At 44.0% G+C, this 25,009-nt stretch overlaps 1 protein-coding gene across 1 annotated transcript in view; it reads left to right on the forward strand.

Moving 5' to 3' along the window:
* Positions 1-24,870, forward strand: part of lmln (leishmanolysin-like (metallopeptidase M8 family)) — a gene marked incomplete at its 3' end in the record, with an annotated part of 25,522 nt that extends 652 nt beyond the window's left edge. The window contains exons 2-16 of the mRNA XM_083639052.1: positions 2,878-2,981; positions 4,537-4,567; positions 4,868-4,950; positions 6,431-6,548; positions 8,857-9,035; positions 11,253-11,358; positions 11,629-11,723; positions 12,309-12,426; positions 13,717-13,824; positions 15,087-15,274; positions 16,042-16,174; positions 18,849-19,008; positions 20,194-20,324; positions 21,554-21,764; positions 24,770-24,870. Of these exons, the coding sequence (XP_083495178.1) occupies positions 2,878-2,981; positions 4,537-4,567; positions 4,868-4,950; positions 6,431-6,548; positions 8,857-9,035; positions 11,253-11,358; positions 11,629-11,723; positions 12,309-12,426; positions 13,717-13,824; positions 15,087-15,274; positions 16,042-16,174; positions 18,849-19,008; positions 20,194-20,324; positions 21,554-21,764; positions 24,770-24,870 (1,866 nt within the window). The remainder of the gene's footprint in view (positions 1-2,877; positions 2,982-4,536; positions 4,568-4,867; positions 4,951-6,430; positions 6,549-8,856; positions 9,036-11,252; positions 11,359-11,628; positions 11,724-12,308; positions 12,427-13,716; positions 13,825-15,086; positions 15,275-16,041; positions 16,175-18,848; positions 19,009-20,193; positions 20,325-21,553; positions 21,765-24,769) is intronic.
* Positions 24,871-25,009: the final 139 nt, after the last annotated feature.

The following is a 25,009-nucleotide window of genomic DNA, read 5'->3' on the forward strand; positions in this document are numbered from 1 at the left end:
ATGTTTGAAATCAATGCATGATAATCACAAGGATTTTTATCTATCAATATACAGTACATCACGGTATGGTTCATATGCAAAATCACTTTAAATAATCAAATGAATGTTCATCACATTGATTGAACCGAATGGTAATGTTAGGTGTGATGTCAAACAAAACTGAAATTTTCACAAAGAAAGCATTCCTACCACACCACACCCAGCCGTACGATATTGATCCAGCCCTACTGTGGCACCGAGGCAACTCCTAGGGGAATGTTATTATTGATCGTTGCCTGTGATGATGAGCAGCAATTTATCTAACAATGCCCCCAGCAATAAAGAGAGACAAGTCACAAATCTGTTCAAATGTTTTGTGGCAACAAGAAACAACCATGAGGTTTTGCAACTCAGTGAGTTAGGCAGCAACACCCAGCACTGGAATACCTAAATGGATTGGAAGTTGGAAATCTTCATTCATGTTTCGTTTGCAGCGTTGCACCTGTGTTTACTGTTTACCCTACCTTTTAGACACAAAATGGCTGCTGTGAAAAAGGTCAATTGCAATATTCTGTTAAATAAAAGCATTTTTATTTTATTTTATTTTTTGGTCAGTAGTATCTTTCATCCCAAGAATCATATCTGGTAAACCTAATTCAGATTTATTCCAGACTTGAATACTTCAACTCAGCTTGTTCAGCTTGTTGCTTGTTACTTGAATGGAGGCGAACTGTTCCTGTCATTGACTCTGGTGGTGAAAGTGGAGTGAGAGGTCTCCTCAGGCGCTGTGGCCTGCTTTCTGCCTCCTCTCTGGCCTCCTTCAGTTGCCATGGGAACACAAGGCCGGTCCCACCTGCCAGCTCAAAACAAAAGCCTGAATGTTTTCAATGTTGAAGCCAAGATACGCTGGCAACTTTTCACGCAACGTTGTCCCAGTTGCCTGTCCTACCCTGCTCAAAGCAACATTTTCCATCTACACTGCCCGCCCCCTCCCCCCCAAAAAAGATCAAATAAAAAACTTGTATCATGGTGGAGTTTTGGCACAGTTTTAATCAAACCTAATAATCTTTGGCTTACAAGCTGCCTGATATCTCTCATTTTTTACAGAAAATGAGTCATGAACCTGGGAGCAGGCAAAACCATTGACATCATGTTGTAAGATGTTCAGATAATTATTTATGGGTGTCAGTCAGATCAATTTGGGCATGGCTCATTTTCTCTTTACAATAACTTCCATACTTTATTGTTTATTTTTCTGTTTATGAGAAACCTGAATATGAGGCATGTAAACACTTCATCCTGGCTGGAGGTTTTATTCCATAGTGATATATGGAGATATGAACACACCTTATCCCAGAAATGAGCAGCACATGAGCTAATATCTGTGTACACACTAAATGTGTAAACCAAACATCTTTTCTCTAATGTGGGAGATGCAAGGTTTCTCACTGTGCTCCTGGCTTGACCTGTGGGAGATACAAGGTTTCTCACTGTGCTCCTGGCTTGACCTGTGGGAGATACAAGGTTTCTCACTGTGCTCCTGGCTTGACCTGTGGGAGATACAAGGTTTCTCACTGTGCTCCTGGCTTGACCTGTGGGAGATACAAGGTTTCTCACTGTGCTCCTGGCTTGACCTGTGGGAGATGTGAGGTTTCTCACTGTGCTCCTGGCTTGACCTGTGGGAGATACAAGGTTTCTCACTGTGCTCCTGGCTTGACCTGTGGGAGATGTGAGGTTTCTCACTGTGCTCCTGGCTTGACCTGTGGGAGATGTGAGGTTTCTCACTGTGCTCCTGGCTTGACCTGTGGGAGATGTGAGGTTTCTCACTGTGCTCCTGGCTTGACCTGTGGGAGATGTGAGGTTTCTCACTGTGCTCCTGGCTTGACCTGTGGGAGATGCAACGTTTCTCACCGTGCTCCTGGCTTGACCTGTGGGAGATGTGAGGTTTCTCACTGTGCTCCTGGCTTGACCTGTGGGAGATGTGAGGTTTCTCACTGTGCTCCTGGCTTGACCTGTGGGAGATGTGAGGTTTCTCACTGTGCTCCTGGCTTGACCTGTGGGAGATGCAACGTTTCTCACCGTGCTCTTGGCTTGACCTGTGGGAGATGTGAGGTTTCTCACTGTGCTCCTGGCTTGACCTGTGGGAGATGTGAGGTTTCTCACTGTGTTCCTGGCTTGATCTGTGGGAGATGTGAGGTTTCTCACTGTGTTCCTGGCTTGACCTGTGGGAGATGTGAGGTTTCTCACTGTGTTCCTGGCTTGACCTGTGGGAGATGTGAGGTTTCTCACTGTGCTCCTGGCTTGACCTGTGGGAGATGTGAGGTTTCTCACTGTGCTCCTGGCTTGACCTGTGGGAGATGTGAGGTTTCTCACTGTGCTCCTGGCTTGACCTGTGGGAGATGTGAGGTTTCTCACTGTGCTCCTGGCTTGACCTGTGGGAGATGTGAGGTTTCTCACTGTGCTCCTGGCTTGACCTGTGGGAGATGTGAGGTTTCTCACTGTGCTCCTGGCTTGACCTGTGGGAGATGTGAGGTTTCTCACTGTGCTCCTGGCTTGACCTGTGGGAGATGTGAGGTTTCTCACTGTGCTCCTGGCTTGATCTGTGGGAGATGTGAGGTTTCTCACTGTGTTCCTGGCTTGACCTGTGGGAGATGTGAGGTTTCTCACTGTGTTCCTGGCTTGACCTGTGGGAGATGTGAGGTTTCTCACTGTGCTCCTGGCTTGATCTGTGGGAGATGTGAGGTTTCTCACTGTGTTCCTGGCTTGACCTGTGGGAGATGTGAGGTTTCTCACTGTGTTCCTGGCTTGATCTGTGGGAGATGTGAGGTTTCTCACTGTGTTCCTGGCTTGATCTGTGGGAGATGCAACGTTTCTCACCGTGCTCCTGGCCTGTTTCAGGTTGTCCACCAGGTGCACCTGAAGTCTGAGCGGCTGATGAAGAGAAGCTCTCCAGAAGACCTTCAGCTGAGGATAAAGATCATCTACGACTCGAGCGTCGACCAGTAAGTCCTGCAGCTGCTCTCGGGGGTTTTCCTGCCACCCCAACTTGTTTTCTTCTTCAAGCAGGCGGGGTTAGTGCTGACCTAGCAAGCTAACTTGAAATAGAGATCGTGAATTCCCAAACTCCACACAAACCACACATACTGTATAAACACAAAGCTGCCCCTTGTTATCTCAATACAGTTGAAACTAAGATATTCCATAAAAAAAATATTTTTTCTAGCCACAGATTTAGCTACTCCATGAACAAACTTTAGCTTTAGCTAATCGCTCCCTGCTAACATGAGATCCTGTTGCCAAATCTCGCGAGACTGTGTTGCTGAGATAGAGACGGGTCTTGAATAAGTTTAATTTTCTCCTGATCTGTCTGTCTGAAAAATGCCATTTTAGTGTCAGAATATGAGAATGGGCCGAATATTGACTTCAATGAATATGGGGGCGAAGGGATCTGTCATAATCTGAGATCACGTTGACTTTTCCGATTGGCTCCAATAGACTCAGACCTGCCGAAAACCTCCTAAGTGGGCGTGTCCGTGGAAAGCCATGGGCAAAACGCGCGTGCCAAAATGACAGCAACTGAGTTGAAGTTGGGCCGTCTTGCTTTAAATCCCATCGTCTTTGCTGTAGCCTCACATAGAGAGCTGGTTCACATATAGGGCTTTCACACCGGCAGGGCTCCGTGCCGGTTCCGGTTCCAGAACCCTAATCTGAACTGGCCGGCGCGTTCAGACCGAAAAAATAATTGGTTCGGAACCTGAAAAGTTGGTTCTCAGCGGAACCAAATAATAGTTGGTTTTCCTTGGGAACCGTGACATCATCAGTGGGCGTGTCTCATTCTAGGCTGTGAAAACGAGCAGGAAGGAGAAGAAGGCAGTGACAACATGGAGAAAAATAATTTGCAGTGGTCTCCTGAGGAAACCAAATGTTTAGTGGCGATTTGGGCATCTACCGAATCTCAAGAAAAGCTAGAAAGCAGTACAAGAAAGAACAAGTCATATGCCGAACTTGCAGAAGAGAGGGCCAAGGCTGGGTTCACTCGAACGCCAGACCAAATAATTAATAAACTTAAAAAAATAAAAAATAAACTGAAGAAGGACTACCGAATAATGTCCTCCCACTTTGGTTCTGCTTAAACTGGTGTGAACACGGGCTGGTTCGACAGAAAGCACCAAGGTTCTGAGACTCCAGAACGGAGCCGGAGCCAGAACCAGAACCGTGTCTGTCTGAAAGCGCTAATAGAGAGCTGGTTCACATAGGGCCCGACCCAAAGGGGAAGGACTTTGGCTCTATTGTTTCTTTTCTCCAGTAAATGATCCACTCAGTGTGTGTGCGGTGTGTCAGTGTGTGTGGTGTGTGGTGTGTGTGTGTGTGTGTGTGCGCATGCTCTGTCAGTGTGTGTGTGTGTGTGTGTGTGTGTGTGTGTGTGTGTGTGTGTGTGTGTGCATGCGCAGTGTGTCAGTGTGTGTGTGTGTGTGTGTGTGTGTGAGTGTGTGTGTGTGTGTGTGTGGTGTGTCAGTGTGTGTGTGTGTGTGATGATGTTTCTGTGTCTCTCCTCAGGCTTCCTGCTGACAAGAGAAGACTGGTGAAGGTGAGCTTACTGTTCAAGCATGATGATGAACTTTATTTCGATGCCACTTGTGGAAATGGTTACAACATGAAACCATTCATATAAGCCAGTACATTCATTTAAAAAGCAACTGGATATTGCTGATTTCACATGGGCATTAAAAAAAGCTTGGAAATCCTTTCATTTTCTATTTACAGTTAAATTTGATTCTTACTGTGTGTGTGTGTGTGTGTGTGTGTGTGTGTGTGTGTGTGTGTGTGTGTGTGTGTGTGTGTGTGTGTGTGTGTGTGTGTGTGTGTGTGTGTGTGTGTGTCCTCCCAGGATAAGCTGTTTCCCCAGGCCATTGATTACCTGCAGAGAGTGTTCAGTGTGCGGCACAGGGTGGGGCCGGTGCTGCTCAGCAGGTAGGACTACAGAATACAAAGCTACATGCAACAGCTTTCAGAGGAAGCTTTATTATGATTTCAGTTTAAAGCTGCAATAAGCGATATCAGCCCCTATAACCAATGCTGAAACTAATGTGTGGTGCGTGGTAGGGCCCAGAGCCGTATAATAGAAGAGTTCCGACATCTCCATTCACTCCAATGGACCAGTTTTTTTCCAGGAAGTAGAAAGTGGAACTCTTCAGTAAAAAAAGCAGCACTGTCGAGTTGCATCAAAATAGACAGTGTTGTACTCTGAAAGGGTTTTTCATCCCTTGAAATTAATCAAATTGTACATTATCGGCTTTATTTTAGCATGCAAAAGTAGCGCGAGACCCATTCCTGGCTGTTCATTGGCTAATGATTCTTGCATTTTGGTCCTCCGCTGACGCCACTCTCTTACTAGAGGACACTAGTAGGGCCCAGGCCGATACATGGCAGATTCTCACTGGGTACTTTGCTGAACTCCGCCTGGTGTTCTGCCAGATTTTTTATTATTATAAAAAAATTGAATGCAGACAACAGATTTTACATTATGCACATTAACCCTGAAGAGGAGGCTTGGGCCGATTTTTGGAAATATCGCAATTTCTGGGAAATATCACGGTTTCGACAAAGTATTTTGTCATTTGTAAGATATTTCATGTGTTGGTGAGTCATGCCCTGGTCTGTTGATTAGCCATACTGTTCATCAATCACCACTGTATTTTGTTGACAAATAACCTTACTTTTTGCTCAAAGTCCAAAAAGTAAACTGTTGGTAAAAACGTGTGATGATGTCAGACATAATAATCGTCTGACGACTGACGTATGATAAGACAGATAATACAGTATAATACAGTAAATAGCCAGCGTTAGCCTCTGCCATTAGATAGCTGTTAGCCGTTAGCTACGTTTGTTAACTAAGTCTTCGCCAGGCTCAAAACGCTGCCCATAATAACTGTTAACCAGTTTGAGTCACACTCTTTCCATAAAGTCCACCAGCTTTGACATCTGTTGGCTAGTTGTTAATTGATATTATAGCCTAACAATATTGTGGCTTCTAAACTCACGTTTTGGAGATGCGGGGAGACTGTCATGCCAACATAACTGTTTCCGGTATTTCCGCTGTGGTCGCAGACAAAGAGTTTAATCAAGACAAGAGGCGAATATTTTCTGCTTTTTTTTTTACAACAGTGCTGCAGTCTCAGTCACTATGCTGCAGCGGAACAAGCTATTCGACTTCGGTTCTTTGGCACAAATGGTGACGTACGTGTCAAAGTGAGACTGGTAACCAGTGAGATTTCTCTGTAGGTTCGCTTAGCTGTTAGTCTTTATGCACGCTGTCGCTGCTTAGTGTGTGAATTCATTTACAAATACCGTATGTGTCCGTCGCCCTCTAGTGGTCCAAAAATGTCACAAATTTTTTCACCGTTTGATTTTAAATAATTATTGCCCGTGTCTGTTTTGTGTTTCGTCCCAGACAATGTGCGACCAACCAGTACCTGAGGAAGAGAGATGACCCTCATCGTTACTGCCAGGGAGCGTGTGCAGACGTGACACGCTGCGGCCCCGTTGTCGTCCCACAGGACCACCTGCAGGTAAGGAGGAGCTGCTGCCAGCGGGCGCACACACACACACACACACACAGACACGCACGCTCACCCAAGATCATCTCATACAATACTGAGCCCGAGACCCAAGAAAAAAGACTCAGTTATTGCCATACAAGGTTGCGCAATTGACATAGGCGGCGGCTCAAATCACATAGCACAACCAGGTGAGAGAGAGCATGAGACTGGAGAGAGAGGGAGAAAAAGAGCGAGCAACCAGGAACGCCACAAACTAGCTGTGTTTATTTGCCGTATTCACCTTATGTTCAGACCTTACAGTGGGCCAAATTCTTCCGGGTCCTTTTAACACTTCCGGTGGTCACTGCGCAAAATAAGAGAGTTGTTTTTGGAGCGGACAGTGAAGGGGTAAAATAAAGAACGTAGCCTACTACTTTGAGCCGGTACACAGCAAGCAAGCGAGTATCCACTGTTAGCCAGATAGGTCAGATAACGTTATCGTCGTCAATGACGAGCACTTTCTTGTAAAACATACCTGGACTCCAACAAAGAAAGCTTCAGATAGTTGTCTCTCCTCCGAGGCAGCGCGAGCCACTAACGTCAATAAGACCCGCAGACGTTGACGTAATTCCCTGGAATGCGAGACTTAACGAGCCAGTTACATGGCGTTGCATTCTTAGACATTGCCGTTTGCTTTTATTTGGTATGTTACATACAATTGGCTAAATTATTAGTTAATTCAGAGTTAGATGATATTGGAGCAGCGCAGCCATTTTTTTATTTATTTTATTATTATTTTTAGCCAGAAGTTTTGATACGGCCACACAACCGGGTCAAATGGGCGTGGCTACATAAGGTGAATAGTTACAGCAAATGACGGATGAATAAAATAAATAGCTACATTTTAACAAGTAGAGAAAGTCTTGACAATTGCCTCCAAAATTTGCAGTCAGCACCAAGGACAGCACTGAGTGCTCACTGCTCACTCAGTCAGTGCTCACTGCTCCCATGTAAATGCTAGCCTACTGTAAATAAACACATTTATTTATTTATTTATTTATTTATTTATTTATTTATTTATTTATTTATTTATTTATTTATTTATTTATTGCGCAGGTTGAGGCCTACCCAACCTCACCCTAGTTCCCGTCGGTCTCGGGCTGAAACGGAGAACTCTTCTGTAAAGAGCTCCAGAGGCTGGGTTCACCAGAGGACTTAGACCAGATTAGCTGCTCATTAGATTTTTTGTCTCTGGGGAGACAAGGAGGGAGGAAAGGGATCTAGGGAGGAGGAGAGTGAGAGAGAGGAGAAAGGGAGGGAAGGAGGAAGAGAAAGAGTGGACAGAGGCAGGTAGGGGACAGATGGTGTGATGGACAGATGAACAGAGGGGGAAGGAATAGAAGAGTGGACAGAGGCAGGTAGGGGACAGATGGTGTGATGGACAGATGAACGGAGGGGGGGGAAGGACAGTGAAGGATGAAGGGATAACAGCGAGGAGGAGGGAGGTTATAGTCAGGATCCTAAGCTCATTATGGTCACTGGATGCTGGGCAGGGCTAATATTAGTGCTGCAGGCTGCTGCTGCTACTGAAGACATAAGGCCGCTTGAGGTCTGAGGTACCTCATCAAACTGGATGAAGGAAGAATTCCAGAAAATGACAAAACTAATTTCATGAAAATTGTCGTTGGAGTGAAAGTATTTTCATCAGTGTCAAAACATCTAATTAAAAAATACACACGAATGGCAGGATCAAGAAAACTCCACTATGATGAGAGGCGGTAGTAGCTCAGGAGGTACATGTACAGTAGAGTGGGTCGTCCACTAATCACTTTGGATAAAAGAGGTCGGTGGTTTGATCCCCGACTCCTCCAGTCCGAATATCGAAGTGTCCATGAGCGAGATACTGAACCCCAAATTGCTCCCGATGTCTGCACCAGCGCCTTCCAGTTTATTTGTCTTTTCAACCACAGGTTTCTGTAAATTCAATTTAAGACCCATTTTAATGCCAGGTCCAATAACATTTAATTCAATCCCCAAATAAGCATGAAGGAATAACCTCAACATTAAAGTAGACATCTGCACAACTAGGAAGATTTGTCACCAGAAAAGTAGCACAAAGAGAAAAAGCTCCACTTTTAGGACCTGAAACCATATTTACAATTGCAAAACAACATGCAAACAAAATGCTGCCAGATTATGTCAGGAGAGAAAACATTTGACAAATTCCTGCTGGTTGCCTATAGAGGGCGGTAACGCTCATAGATTACCTCATGCCCCTTTAAAAAATGTCACTCATAGCACCTTCACAGACTGATTTATAATACTGTGTCTCTCCCAGCAATGTAAGGTGTGCAGTGAGTCGGGGAAGTCGTGCGGCCCCTCCGGCCCTGTAGATGGCCCCGGTGTGCACTGGGCTGACTTTGTCCTGTACGTCAGCGGCGTCACCACCGAGCGCTGCGGCCAGGAGAACATTGTTGCCTACGCTGCCTACTGCCAACTGGAGGCAGAGCTGGACAGGTGGGACTCACACACACACACACACACACACACACACACAGGCCCGCTCCAACCCATTATGCAGAGTACGCAGACTGCGTAGGGCATCACGTGACTGAGGGCACCAAAAAAGAATTTTTTTTTTTTTTTTTTTTTTTTTTTTTTTTTTTTTTTTGGTGCCCTCAGTCAGGCCACTCACTGAACAGCAGGCCAGGCGCCGCCTACTGGTTTACTAGTGGTTTTATTACTTTATTCAGGGTGCATCTCATTGTAAAATTGGACTCGCCCAATTTGGGCTTCAAGCGGCCCAAATCTGGCTTCAACCGGCCCAAATCTGGCTTCAACTGGCCCAAATCTGGCTTCAACTGGCCCAAATCGGGCTTCAGACGGTCCAAATCTGGCTTCAAACAGCCCAAATCTGGCTTCAAACGGCCCAAATTGGGCTTCAAACAGCCCAAATTTTTCGCCGCCGCCCTTCGGACGCCGGCACGCACGTCGGCCTGTATCGGCCTGGCCTGCTTGGTATCTAATGCCTGGCCTGAATTATGATCCCAGTCCGCCCCTGCTTGCATGTACAGTTTAACAATCACTTGTTTGCTGACAGGTACGGTAATTCTAACAATTGTTTGTTTCCCACATGTAATGAAATGTGAGATACACTAGTATCGTTCATAATTAATGATTTTGCAGTCTTTCGTTTGACAGTTATTGAAAGTTTTACGGGGGGGGGGGGGGCACCACAGAACAATTACGCTTAGGGCACCCAAATGGCCAGGATCGGCCCTGCCACACACACACACACACACGTGGCACTGTAAGCACTAGTACAGTCTGTACATCGCTAGCTGCTAGCCGTTAGCTAGAGATTGCTAGCTGACAGGAACGTGACCGGGGGTGCACGTTGTTTTTCTAATTCTCCCCTCTGACACATCCACACAGAGCGAGACAGAGAGGCAGCAGGAGAGATAGACAGAGAGAGACTGAGAGATGTGGGTTTTCTGTTTTGCTCTGTCTCGTCGTGGCACATTGTCATTCAGGAGAAGCTGTCACATTATGCTCGCTTGACTCACTTCTAAATTGGTGGTATTATTGTATTATTGTCAAATTACACATTGTTTTTCAAAAAGTTCTGTCGTCACTTTCATAGCATTTCAACCACACGGACAGTGGGGGACAAACACATTTATGTGCACATTGCACAGCAGTATTTCTTATGATGGTAATGACGGGAATGAAACTGATACCTTTGCTATTTTCAAATACGCGGTATTACCTTATTACCGCCCAACCCGGTGCACACACTAATCTCCCATTTTAATCTGAAGGTCCATCCAGCTAAACTCTCTCTTTTTACTGTCATTTCGTACTGTATTTCTCCCTCTCTGTGTCTCTCCCATCTCTCTCCTTCTCTCTCTCTCACACATACACACACATACACAAAATGAGATTCAGTCCTCTCAGTTACTATTAAATAGCCATACATTAAAGTCGAGGTGAACCCGTTCATCACGTGCATCTGAGTCTGTTTCAGACTGAAAACAAATTGAGAGGCGGACCATATACGGTGTCGATTATCGTTATAAATGTAAATAATATTCCTGGAATGCGTGTTTTAACGAGCCGGTTACATTTCTTTGCATTCTTAGAGATTATAGTATTTGTTTTTTGTTCATGTTTCTAACAATTGGCCAAGTTAGTGGTTAGTTTATGGGATAGGAATTCTGCCAGATGACAGGCACTAGGCGCCATTTTCTACTTCATTTGGAAGAGAAAATTATCCTGAAATGAAGATTTGATTGACAGCTGCATGTCGTGATATGATTGGTTGATATGGGGTAGAAATTTGATAGTACTAGGTGACGTCAGCAAACTGTACATTACTGTTATCAATGAAATCTTGAAAAATGAACTTTTGATGTGAAAAAGTGTGAAAAACTAAAGAAATTAGATTGTTGTGATTTGTTTGGCATACATTATTAAATAGGTGCACTGCATACCCAGGTATTTGAACTAAAAGAAAAGAAAAATAATTTTTGGGTTCAGCTCGACTTTAATATCCTGTCGTTATCTATGCCAGACTAGGCCAAACTCTTTATTCCCATGTTTTACACACATATCTGAATAGTGTGATGTAATTTATGAATATAATAAGCTGTGTGTGTGTGTGTGTGTGTGTGTGTGTGTGTGTGTGTGTGTGTGTGTGTGTGTGTGTGTGTGTGTGTGTGTGTGTGTGTGTAGGCCTATAGCAGGCTATGCCAACCTGTGCCCTGCCATGATCTCCTCTCAGCCTCAAGAGTTTGAAGGGATGCTCTCCACCGTCAAACACGAGATCATCCACGCTCTGGTCAGTCTCAATGACTTTGATTTATTTATTTATTTATTTACCGTATTTTACTCTATAAAATGATGCTCACTGGAAACTGTCATAATTTACAGCTAAATTTGATAAACTATAAACCACCTCGTATCCCTCACTGGCGACTAGAGTTGTACCAGTGCAGGTTATTCCAACCCAGTAGTGAGTCACCAAGTAAAAAAAAAAGAATTTTCTGTGTTTATAGCGAGTGAAACTTCATATTTGAGTGTAAGCCGCTGTCCCCTGTCTGTCCACCAGGGGTTCTCAGCGGGTCTGTTTGCCTTCTACCATGATGATGAGGGGAAACCCCTCACCCCTCGTTTCGCCAGCGGCCTGCCTGCCTTCAATGAGACGTGAGGACAGCTCAGTTTCGTATCGTGATGATATGAAGATATTTTAATATCATGACACACATTTCTGCTGTCTAAATTGATGACGACACGCTAATCTTACTTAAAACGTCTCATAAAAATGAGGTATGGTAAGAATAATATTTGACAATTTCAGGTTGTTTGAATCACACCTAACATTACCATTCGATTCAATGAGATAAACATTAATTTGATTATTCAACGTGATTTTGCATACATGAACCATACCGCGAGAAAAATCCCTACCCATTATTATGATATTGATTTGAAACCATATTGCCATATTGCATCACACAGCAAGAATACTCCCTCTGTAGCTGCTGATTAGCCAGTGATTTATAACATGTCGTGCACGTGCGTGTGTGTGTGTGTGTGTGTGTGTGCGTGTGCGTGTGTGCGTGTGCGTGTGTGTGTGCGTGCGCGCGTGTGTGTGTGTGTGTGTGTGTGTGCGTGTGCGTGTGCGTGTGTGTGTGTGCGTGCGTGTGTGTGCGTGCGCGTGTGTGTGTGCGTGTGTGTGTGTGTGTGTGTGTGTGTGTGTGTGTGTGTGTGTGTGTGTGTGTGTCCCAGCCTGGGGCTGTACCAGTGGAGTGAGGAGGTGATCAAGAGCGTCAGCAGGCTGTGGGACATCAGAGGAGGAGTGATGGTCCGACACCAAGTCCACGTCCTGGTTACACCCCGAGTCGTGGTGAGAAGCTGCGTGTGTGTGTGTGTGCGTGTGTGTGTGTCCATTCAGCAGGTGGTGCATTACAATAACAAATAGCCAAGTTTGTCTCAACTCAACTCAACTCAACTCAAAGTTTATTTATAATAAAGCACATTAAAACAACCGAAGTTGACCAAAGTGCTGTACAGGTAATAAGAACAAGGCAAATACAATAAATGCAAAGCAGCACATAAAAACATACCAACACAGCAGAGGAATACGGTAGTTCTACGGTTGGGTGGAAATGTAGTGCCGAATGAGAGGGCTGTTTAACGGTAAAGTAAAGTGCTGAAAATTGTCAAAATAGAGCGTACATGTACACTGATATTGATTTGTTTAGGTGACCGTTGTTTTAGGTGGCTAAATTACGTTTTAGTTCCTGGCCCCCTGTATTAGAGAAACAGACCTCTGGAGACTGCTGCTTCAGAGTGCCGGGTCTCGATACACGGTGTGCTCAGCGTCCAGAACGCTTTACCTATTTCACTTAGTGTATGGAACTAGCCAATAGGACCCCACTTCAAACAAACCGAACTATCCCTTTAACAGCTCTCTGGTAGACAGAAAAACATTCACGTAAACTTTCTGGGAGACGTGGAGCCTGTCTTTTTTCTATATAACGGATAGTTCCGGTCCTTGATTATAATTGGCTGAGCCGCGTTGGAAGCCGTTGTAAAATACTCTATATACGATACGGTAAACACACACTAGTGACTGCATCACATACTTCAGTATTACTGCGCCATTCTCAAACTCTGGCTGTGTTGCTTGGCGACCATTCTGCTAAATGGCGCTGAAGAGAACTACATTGCTTGGTGGTAGAATGATTATTTGTTATCAATAAATTATTGCATATTTTGTTGCTGTGTGTTTATTTTATGAAATCTTCCCAGGTATGTAGTAACCGTTTTATTAAAGCTTTGCATTGTGCCTAAGAACGTCCCTTAGCTCTTGTAAAACCACTGTAAACCACGGCCTCTTAGGGGCTTATTGCTTTAGTTACACCAAACTCTCTAGTATGAGAGTTAATATTTTATCGTTTAAGTAATCATGTTTCAGCGCTGCAACCTGCATTCAAATTATAATTCGGGTCGAAAATGGAGTCTTAACTAAAACGCCAAAAGCATCACGGGCACAGCTACACAAAGCAGAAGAAACACTCTCACATACAGTACAGAGACAATTTCGAGGGAATGGAGTGATATATCTACCTGTATTGTTATTGTTATGAGTGTTGCTGTCAGGAGCTGAAGCAGCTGTGTCTCTCTCTGTCAGGAGGAGGCTCGCAGACATTTTAACTGTCCGATCCTGGAGGGGATGGAGCTGGAGAACCAGGGAGGGATGGGAACCCAACTCAACCACTGGGAGAAGAGATTGCTGGAGGTAAACACACCCTGTGTGTGTGTGTGTGTGTGTGTGTGTGTGTGTGTATGTGTATGTGTGTGTGTGTGTCTGTGTCTGTGTCTGTGTCTGTGTCTGTGTCTGTGTCTGTGTGTGTGTGTGTGGGTGTGGGTGTGGGTGTGTGTGTGTGTGTGTGGTTCACTGTGTTAGTGTGGTTCACTGTGCGTGTGTGGTTCACTGTGCGTGTGTGTGTGGTTCACTGTGTGTGTGTGTGTGGTTCACTGTGTGTGTGTGGTTCACTGTGCGTGTGTGGTTCACTGTGTGTGTGTGGTTCACTGTGTGTGTGTGGTTCACTGTGTGTGTGGTTCACCCAAAAATGAAACTTCTGTCCTAACCTCTCATGCGGCAGAAACACAGGTGAAATGTGTTAGTCCAAATAACATACAGGGAGGTAGGACTGTGACTTTTTCTTCGAAATTCAAAAGTCACTTCGAACATGGGGGAAAAAAACATTTGGGCTGGTACTTGCCTGTTCGAATAAAACAATTGCAAATTGAATAATAAAAAGGCCAACTCCACTCAACCACTATATATATACTGTGTATATACTATATATATATATATATATATATATATATATATATATATATATATATATATATATATAATGTATATATATATATAGTATATATATATACATATATATACAGTATATACGACATTATGATGATACAAAGTGGGTTGATAATCGGCAAAGCCATCCTTTAAGTAGTTTTGACTCAGTTAACTGAGTTATCAATATAATGTGATGCTATTACACTGGTAATACACTGGTGGTACACAGCAAGTTGTATTATCAGCTCTATTTTTAGGTTTTCAGTAAATTATGTAGTGTATTGCAATATGTTTCGTATCGCAATATATCATAATACAGTCATATGTATTGTATTGTGAGGTCCTCCTTGCCAATACCCAGCCCTAGTCCGCAAGGCTGCTATGGAGTTGTCCCTGTGTGTTATATGGACAAACTTCACCTGTGTTTCAACTGGCATAATATGTTCTGTTATCACCATATTATGGTGATAACAGAATTTTCATTTTGGGTGAACTATTCCTTTAGCATGTGATTCAACGTGTTAAATAAAATCTTATTTTTAACATGTGTATCCTATGCATTAGCCAATAAATAATAAAGGGTTTGTGCCTTGGATACATTCTTTCTGCTGAATCATATTCTCATCCTGAGCTGTGATGGAACAAAATCCTGAAAATCGAATAATAATATGGGAGCTTTTGTGTGTCAGAACGAGGCCATGACGGGCTCCCACACGCAGAACCGCGTGTTCTCCCGCCTGACGCTGGCCATCATGGAGGACAGCGGCTGGTACCGAGCCAACTACAGCCTGGCCCAGCGGCTGGCCTGGGGCCAAGGCCTGGGCTGTGACTTCGTCATGAAGAGCTGCAAGTTCTGGATGGACAGACAGAGGCAGAGGTCTCACCCTGTTTGTTAGCCTCCATGCTCACCAAGCTAGTTGCACTAAGCAGACACTTGTGGGACGTTGGCCATGGCTTCTGTTGTTACTGTTAAATTGAATGGGCTTTTACTGGCATGACATGCATGTGTACATATTGCCAAGCATACAACAACAAATACAACAAATGTAGGACAAGATACAAGACTTTTTTTTTTATAAATTATACTACAGAATAGAGTCTTCTTTATACTATAGAACTATAGAAAATGTATGTAGAAGTGCGGCTCTCTTTCGCGTAAACTTTAAATTCTTGTAATTTCTCTGAGTTCCACAAATCTGCTGAGGTTTCAGCTGAGCCAAATGTGATATGAAGTGAAATAAAATCACTGCTGGTCTGATTTTGACAAAACTTTGCATCTTTGCAGTGTATTGCGGTGTTTAAAAAAAGTGACACAGATTGTTCTAGAGGGGGTGCTACAATTCAAGGCATAAGTGTGATTTTGATGATAGGGATGATGCACCTTTTTACTGATTGGCTCAAGGGGAGCCTGCATTATTCGTGTGGGACAACATGTTTACTTGTTTCACTTGAGTAGTTTTAGAAGTTCAGAGAGATGATATAGAAAGACAAAAGTGCAGTGAAGTACATTAATGTTCCTAAAATATTTGTGATCATTCTCATTTGAGAATTGAGCATTGTTTTCAGGACGCTGAGTTCAGTTGTGTGTGTCTGTGCGTGCGTGCGTGTGTGTGTGTGCGTGTGTGTGTGTGTGTGTGCGTGCAGACGGCATGCGGTGACACCGTACTGTGACACGGTGAGAGCCTCTCCGCTGCAGCTCACCTGCAGACAGGACCAGCTGGCTGTGGCTGTCTGCAACCTGCAGAGATACCAGCAAGAGCTGCCACTGGAGTACCAGGTACACACACACACACAGTCAATTAAAGACTTGTTTTTATATAATTGTTTTTCTTGTTCCTTTGAATGTTTGCGCTTCACTGTGCAGATTGATAGCCTGGTAAACTGCCCGTCACGTGAACTCACATTTCATTTGGTTCTCCGTGACGGTCTGGACCCGCACAGGCAGTTAAGATGATTGGTCGAGCCATGCCGGCCCGACGAATCAGCGGCAGCCGTAGGCGGGCTCAGGCTCGTCTGGGCAAGTAGTGGGTACATGGTCTTTGTAGTTCTTTTCACTCGTCAACATGGCTGCCGCCGCGGAAGCGACAGGCAGTCTGAATGAAATTGAATGTAACGTTCCCAATTCTATGTATTCAATTCTAAAAAACGACCCTCAACATTTGGGAAGGCTAAGCCACACAACTAGTTCGTTATAATCTAACTAAATGCTTCGAAGGTGACTTTACGACCGTGAGGACTCAATCAATGAATACCACGGAGATCATCCACAGGCACCTTCGGCGATCTGATTGGTTGAAGTTAACACCCACCAGCAGTGATAGACAGATGGGTCATCCAATCACCTGCCAAGTAGCTTGGAAAAAGTGACCGCCTCCGTCAGCGGGTCTGGTTACTTCATTCCCAGATCGACTGGTTTAGTGAAACCTATGTGGAGCTATACCGTCCATCTGGCAGCGTCAGGTTAGCAGATTGATGTCTGTGCAGAGTTTGACACTAGAAGGCTGTTTTCACAATCGTCTGCTGAAAGTGGAAGGTTTATCTGTTCACTGAAAAGGCGATTTCCTACAAGCGTGATTTATGACATCACAAATACATGGAGCCAATCCCTGTCCAGTATTCAGCAGTTAAACTTTAAAAATCAACAATATTTGCATCTTTACAGATTCTGGCATTTTTAATGCGGGAGGAGGAGGGGAAGTAATTTTAAGGATTTTAAAGAAGTACGGAAGTATGACACTCGAGCAAGCCAACTCTCGCCCACGATACGGTACCCTTGATATAGGGCTGGGAGATATGATGATATATTTCATCTGGACGATAGAAAATTTATTCCGTCTGATATGATGCTCTATCGTTTATATCGTTGTGTTGTAAATCACACTCTTTACGGCAATATTGTCCGTCATTTGGATGACGCTGTGCTTTCTTCATTCTGTTTTATTTTTTACTCACGTCCACAGTCCACACACGCAGCAGACTCTGTGTCAACAAGCCCCTTGCGTCCCTTTATAAGTGGCACAAATCAGCCGGTGAGTAGGCTAAAGAGCAGGGAGATGTTACCTCCACTCCGTCCGCCTAGCCTACCCAGGCATTTGCGCTGTGTTAAGTCCGCGTTTGATCCATATTTGCGTGTGTCCTCCTAACATTAAACCTGGCAAAACATCTCCTCTCATCCCAAGGGCCGACAACAACAAAACGTCTATGGTTAGCTTTAGCTTTTAGCTTTCCCTGGGTGAGTTGTGTTGGTTAACGTTGTTCTTCTTCTACCATTTTATTCTGCTTCTAGTGAACATGTAGGTATTTTGACATTGACTAAAGAAATACTGCCGCCTAGTGGCCGCTTTTAGATATGATTCCAAATTAGTGCTTAAATCAAACACATCAATAGCAAATGCTAGTGTCCTCTTTGAAAATCGAACTGGTGGTGTGGTTCAGTTTGTGTTTCATTCTACTGCCCTGCAACTAATTATTATTATTTGTGTTGTAAAGAATAGCCATGCTTATCTGTATTCTGAATGCATGTATCCTTTGTGAGGTTTGACAACATTTTAACTGGTTTAACTGCTACATAAATAAATGGCCATGTGGTCATTTTATATAAACTATAAATAGAATTTACAGAAAATATGCTATATCGTGATATATCTCGGTATCGGGATATGAAATTACCTATATCGGGATATGAGATTTTGGTCATATCGCCCAGCCCTACCATGATACGGTACCCACGATACGGTACCCACGGTCAAAACACAATCAAGATCTCTGGTGCCCTTTTGTGGAATGCCCTGCCAGCGAGCATTCACTCGCTGTCAACTTTTAGAATAAAAGTTTTTTAAAAATTGCTCAACCAGACTGTCCTATAAGATAGGACTTTTGCCTTCCAGCTGCTAGAAATTATCATTTTGTGTTTGTGTATTGTTATTAATATTTGTAGTGGCTGCCATGCAGCTTCCTATCTTTAAACGTATTTGTTACAGATGACTTGTTTTTATGTTTTTATGTTTCTATGTATACACTGTGCTCCCCTTCCCCCTCCCCTCAACACACACCCAACTGCCCACGGCACATGCACACATGCACTTACGCTGCACGCACACACGCACCTTACCACACACCAGCACACTTTTAAGGACCACAATGGAAATAAGTCCTCGGGCTTTTTTGTGTTTTTATCCTTTTGATTCTATTACTGAATCTTGTACGAATGTACCTGTACTTGTACTGTGTAAATGAGTCAATATATGTCATCAATCAATCAATCAATAAGATAATAAAAAAAAGTGGGGAAAATTCAGACAAAAAATTATTAGTCAAAGTGGAGTATATTTATATATATATATCTTAACACATGACTTTAGGAGGCTCTGCATGGTTTGAAATAGAAGCCTCTGACAGTATCGTGTGTGTGTGTGTGTGTGTGTGTGTGTGTGTGTGTGTGTGTGTGTCAGTATTTTGACCAGATCCCAGGCGTGGCTGCAGATCAGCTGTCATCGTACGGCGGTGCAGTGGAGATTGCTGACTACTGTCCCTTCAGCCAGGAGTTCAGCTGGCACCTGAGTGGAGAATATCAGAGAAACTCCTACTGCAGAGTGTCTGAGAACCAACCAGGTAGCAATGCTACTAATACTACTACTACTACTACTACTACTACTTATATTACTGTTTAAGTGGGGTTCTATATGAGGTACTAATCAATAGACAGTGTATAGAGACAGTCGGCATGTGTGGAAACGCCCACAAAATGTTATACGGCTGGCGCGGGAGTGGGGTAAAACCGCCCATATATCTCAATGGGGCTGACTCACCAAAGGAGGGTGCTGCGGCACTAACTACAGTTTTGGGGATTCTAGAGCAGAACACAAGACGTCTATTCAGATGTGCGTTTACTGCGGTGGTTGAATCCCTGAGTGTGTCTGCCTTTCTAACTTCTTTCTAACTTTGCTGACTGGATCGAATGGGGGATTTACCCCACCCTGACCACGCCCCCAGCCAGGCTGAGCCAGCTAACCCAGCGTCTATGACGAGACATCGCCTCAACCTATTGCATGCAGTAGATGGGTAGACCATAGAACTTCCCAAACAGCTGCTCTGCAGCGTAATACAGTGATGGCACAGTTGCGCTTATGTGTAGGAATACAGAAGTTCTACGGTTGAGAAAATGTAGTGCCAATGGAAAGAGCTGTCTGACGGCAAGGTAAAGCGCTGGAAGATTCTAAATATAGCATATACTTAAACTGATATTTATTTGCTTAGGTGGGCCTTCTTTAGGTGGCTAATTATATGTTTTGCTGCTGACCCCTTCACGTCCATCCATATTTGTATACAGTCTATGCTTCTAGTATCCACCTTATTCCAAGCTGCCATGATGCCTTATGTGAAATATGGGCGCTTCTTCCGGTGTAATCCTCCCAGGCCCCTCCGCCCGTTACGTTGCTGACATGGACACAACATAGCCCATCTGCATCTGTAAACGATGTTTCAAAGCTGCAGGCAAAGGGAGCAAATTATGTCCAGCTTGGCCAAACATCTCGCCGATAAATATCCCGAGTTGTTCAAAGAGCAACAGGTTAGCCGATGTGATAGATAACATTATTACATTCCCTCAAATAAGTCGTCAAACGAGTGTTATTTCTTTGTGACAAGCGACTTTTTTTTCAGCGTCGGTAGTTTGATGAGGACATTCGACAGCTGCAACAATCAGTCACGTTCTAGACTGGACCTTGCACCCATGATCATTTTACAGCGGGGCATTCAAAAATAAGGTGGATAAAGTCTCTCTGTCTGTGTATCTAGAGGGCTGGAGGAACTACGGAGCAGAGCAGTACGGACCGGACTCTGTGTGTCTGTATCAGAAGTCCGCCTTCGTTATGGAGCAGTGCACCAAGAAGATGACCTATCCTGACTGGGGCTCCGGCTGCTACAAGGTTACAGACGCACGCACGCATGCACACTCACTCACTCACTCACTCACTGTTGGAGAGATCTGACTGGGCGATGTGGAGCCCGGAGCGAGTTGGAGAACCAATCGTCTCCTCTTGTAGGAATGAGCTTTGCTCGTTGTCTCTAGCTTGCATTGTCTCAGGCATGCCAATTTACGGCACGTTGGAGGTCCCACCACCTAGCCCGCTCATGACCTGGATGGTCTTGTCTGTGAGCACCTCCTGCGGTCTCTTCATCTTGGCCTGGACATCAGCCTGGAGTATCACCTCGGTGGGGGGGGGGGGCGATATAGATCTTGGCCTGGACATCAGCCTGGGGTATCATTACACCATGTGGGACTCCGTGTTTGTGACATTGAACTGGTTCTCCTCAACAGAGATCGCTGGGATGCGTATCTCGTTGATAGAGTCCATAGAGAGTGGATCGTATCGTGAGTCGTATCGTATCGTATCGTATCATGGCTTGTGCTGTCATACGCTCTTGATATAGCCTCATCGTTTGCGGCGTATGACATCACCGCTGATGATATAACACGTCGGCACTGATTATGTCATATTGCCGTCTGGATGGTTATGACATACATCATTGGTCATCATTGAAACGTCACATCTGATGATGTTGTAGGTCACATTGTGATGTCATCGGTGATGATGGCATCACTCTCGATAGATCCAGGAATAGTTTCCAGGGAGCTGGCTGGGCCCGGAGACCCAGAATAGACCCCCGGGGCGGTCATCCGGCCTCGAATTGACATCGGCGCGGGAACCTTTCTAACACTCACTCACTCTCTCTCTCTCAAGCCTTCAAAAACATGAAATGTGTACTTGTGTCAGTTGTGTGTAGGGTAGTGATATAAAATATGGACAAATATGGACAAAATTAAATATCACAATATGTTTGACCAAATACATCGATATCTATATTGCGACAATATTGTAGGGATGACTATTGGTGCTTTCACAAAATATTTACACAATGAGATTTTTGATAAATATCACTAATGTGGATAATATAATAGAACAGTCTGGTAAGTTCAGAAAATGACATCACTTTACTGTAATGTAGCCTTTAAAACCAGGAAAATAACCTTCCACTTATGCCATATTAAAATATCCTAAATCTAAGATGATATCTAGTCTCATATCACGATATGGATATAATATCGTTATATTGGCCAGCTCTACTTGTGTGTGTAAACCGGTGTGTGTTGTAGGTGTGGTGCTCGGCTCAGGGCCTGACGGTGTACGTTCAGGATCGTTGGTTCCACTGCGCTCGTAAAGGCCAGCTGCTGAGCGTGAGTGTCCAGATCAACGACTGGGTCTACAACGGCGTCCTGGTCTGCCCCTCCTGCGATGACTTCTGCCATGACTGCCCGCCCCCACACCAGCTCCCGCCCCTCAACACCTCCAGGAGTGCTCCCATTGGTCAGTGTCTCCTCTCATCCTTTTTACATTTACATTACGTTTAACTGAGGCTCTGCGTCCATCTCATATGGGAAAGATGGGAGATAGTACCTGAAATTGCTGTTCATTTTGGCTGTCAGTTGGTAAGAATTAAGTGGGTTGTGTTGTTGGAACCTAGCGGAGCTGTGTCCTGAGTCAAACTCTATTGGGCACACTATGGGAACACTATTGAGTCCGCCACATCCGGTCTGACACATTTTCCGGTCTTTTCATGGGGATTTTCATTTCAGTGAACCAGCGTCCTGGTGTTATGGAATTCATTTAGACATATCTAAGAATCTACACGTCAAATTTCATATGAATACTGGACATTTAAATGTCCAATTACTTTAACAAAGTGACTTTGATGAGAGAAAGCCATAGGATGCACTTGGGCGACGTTCGACAAGCGATTGTTAATGCCTTAACTTAGTTAGTGTATCGTTAGCGTGAACAGAGTTTTCTCACTCTGGTGATGACAAATCTAAAGTAAATGATTAAACGATATATCGCTAGAAAGTAGGGGTGTCACGATACACTCAGTTCACGATACGATACGTATCACGATACTGGGTTCACGATAACGATACGATACGATACGATTTTAACAATATTTTTTTTAACTTGAATAATGACAATATATGACTGGAAAAGTAGTATTTTATTTGAAATGCACAAATACAAAACATGCTGTTGTGGGAAATTGTTATTACAATAACAACTAGAAAAAACATGAGATTGGAGATAAGGCTTATCTTGAAATAGAATGAGTTACACCGTCACTTAGATTTACTTTGAACTAAAAGGTTTCTCAGCAGTATAAATTCTCATTATGCATCTTCAGTTTTTCTTCAAACTCAAACAACAAGACTTTTCTTAGTCTATTTTTTATGCATCTTCAGTTTTTCCTGTCAAGTAAACAGTTTTGCCAGAAACTCAATTGAATGGTTTCTCTCCTGTATAACTTCTCATGTGTCTCTTCAGAGACTTGTTCAACTGAACTACTTTCCACACATTGAACTTCAACAAACAAAGAAGTTTCTTTGTCTACTTTTGGAAAAAAGAAAAAAAGATTTTTTTTTTTTTTTTTTTTTTTTTCCACGATATGAGATTTCATCTCAACGATACATATCGTGACGTTTTACTATCGCGAAATTTCGTGGGACGATATATTGTGACACCCCTACTAGAAAGATAAGAAGTTATACTTGACTTTTACGTCATGAAACTAGTTGCAAACATTATACTGTATGGTCATGTTTAACACATTGAGTGCCAAGGACGTCTGTGGACGTCCTAAAAAAAAGTAACGAGAAGTGCCAAGGACGTCTGTGGACGTCCTAAAATCATAATTCATATTATTCCATAATTCTGCTGTTTAAGGTCGTACCCAGCCAGTGAGCATGAATCCCTTCAAGGGATCACACGGCGCCACCTTAAACATCTACACGGGAGCTGCGCCACCCACCTCAGATCCTTTGTGCAGGAGAAAGCGGAGAAAGCCGTGATCAAAGCGAAACCGATGCATGCTGCAGCCAGAGCCATATAGATTGCTCTGTCTGCAGCTGACAGTTGGCTGCGATCCGCGCCCACAACTGAGCTCTTCTGCTTCTGTCTATCTGTCTGCATATAGTTTATCCACACGATTCCCTGCCAGAAAGGCAGCACCCGAAGCCGAACGGCCAAACCTTTTCCTTCAGTCCCGTTTGCCATTTCCTTGTTGCGCTGGGATCCGCCCGGGGCAAAAACGAGGCTGCGAAAACAGACTGTGTGCGTGTGGGGAGGAGCCCGCAGCTCAGGGGTGGAGAGGGGGGGAGAGGGGGGTGGGGCACGCAGGCTGCACAGAACTACACCATGTCACTACATCAGAAAATAGTAGCTAGAGTCAGTGAATGTGCTTGAAATTAGAGTGCAAAAAGTATTCATAAAAGTGACTTTATCTTGAAAAGTAAAAAAAGACAGCAGAAAACCCTTGAAAGTGCTCTTCTTTCAGAGGCTGTCATTTCATAATGGAACTGTCTAGAAACAAAATTTCTTCTTTGAAAGAAGCAGGAGTGTCCAATGTTTCATTAGAGTCCAGTCCTGTCCATATAGCCCTAATAGAAAAAATTCTATAGCTGTTTTCAACTGAATGGAAGTGAATCTGGCACAGGCTCCAGACAATTTTACTGAAGCGCTGTGGCACTCAATGTGTTAACAGTAACTAAAGTTGTCCGAGTTAGGACAAGAGCAGCAAAAGTGTCACAATGACGGTTAATTCTTCTGACGTACTGATTTCTGACATTAGCAGCAATGAAATACCTGCAGTCAAGTGTAGGGAAAGATATATTCAATGTAGAAGGAATCTCTTTGTGCTTCAGACCCTCCACAAAGGGAGGTTGGTGCTCTCAGAATAGGACAAAATATTGAATAACAGTTCAATGGGCCACTTCTCAGTGACTGAAACCAAAGAGAAGACTGAGGAGACATCTTATTTAATAAGGTTACTAAGTTGCCAGTGAATCGTGCGCTCCAGTCTTCTCTTTGGGTTCAGTCACTGAGAAGTGGCCATTGAACTGTTTTTCAATGATATATTAATTTCAAATAAAACAAAACATATTTTGTGATCACAACTCCCAATGGGCAGGAAACAAATACTCGCTGTATTTTTATTTTGTGCATGTTACTGACATTGCTGTAAAACATGAAGTCAAATGCAGAATTTCCTGATCATCCTTCTGGACGTGTTGTATCTAAGTTATTCAAACATCAGTGATGGGAGGTGATTATACCCCCCAATGACATACCTGTCAGATAAAACATCACATAGTTTTTGAATAGTCCATCAAATAAAACTGCCTTAGTCTACCTGACTGATTTTCTATTGGGTTGAATGATCCCTCCGTGGCTTATCTCCTGTCCCAACATCCTGTTTCAGCGTGAAAAACCTCAAATGAAGGAAGTAAAAATGTCTTAAACGTGTGAGTCATTTTGTGTTTTGCTTTCAGACCCCTGCTCCAGTTCTCCAAGCCTGGCCGTCACTCTGTGGCTCCTGCTGCTCAACCTGCTCCCCCTAGTGGTTGGAATACTGCTGTGCCACTGCAGCTGATGAAGTGCATGTGTGTGTGTGTGTGTGTGTGCGCGCACACACACATGCACTCACACACACACACACACACACACACTCACACACTGGAAGCACACAGACACACACACAGGTATATGCAAACACAACGCACATACACACA

The sequence above is a fragment of the Poromitra crassiceps genome (genome assembly GCF_964638095.1).
Source record: "Poromitra crassiceps genome assembly, chromosome: 6".
Classification (NCBI taxonomy): Eukaryota; Metazoa; Chordata; class Actinopteri; order Beryciformes; family Melamphaidae; genus Poromitra; species Poromitra crassiceps.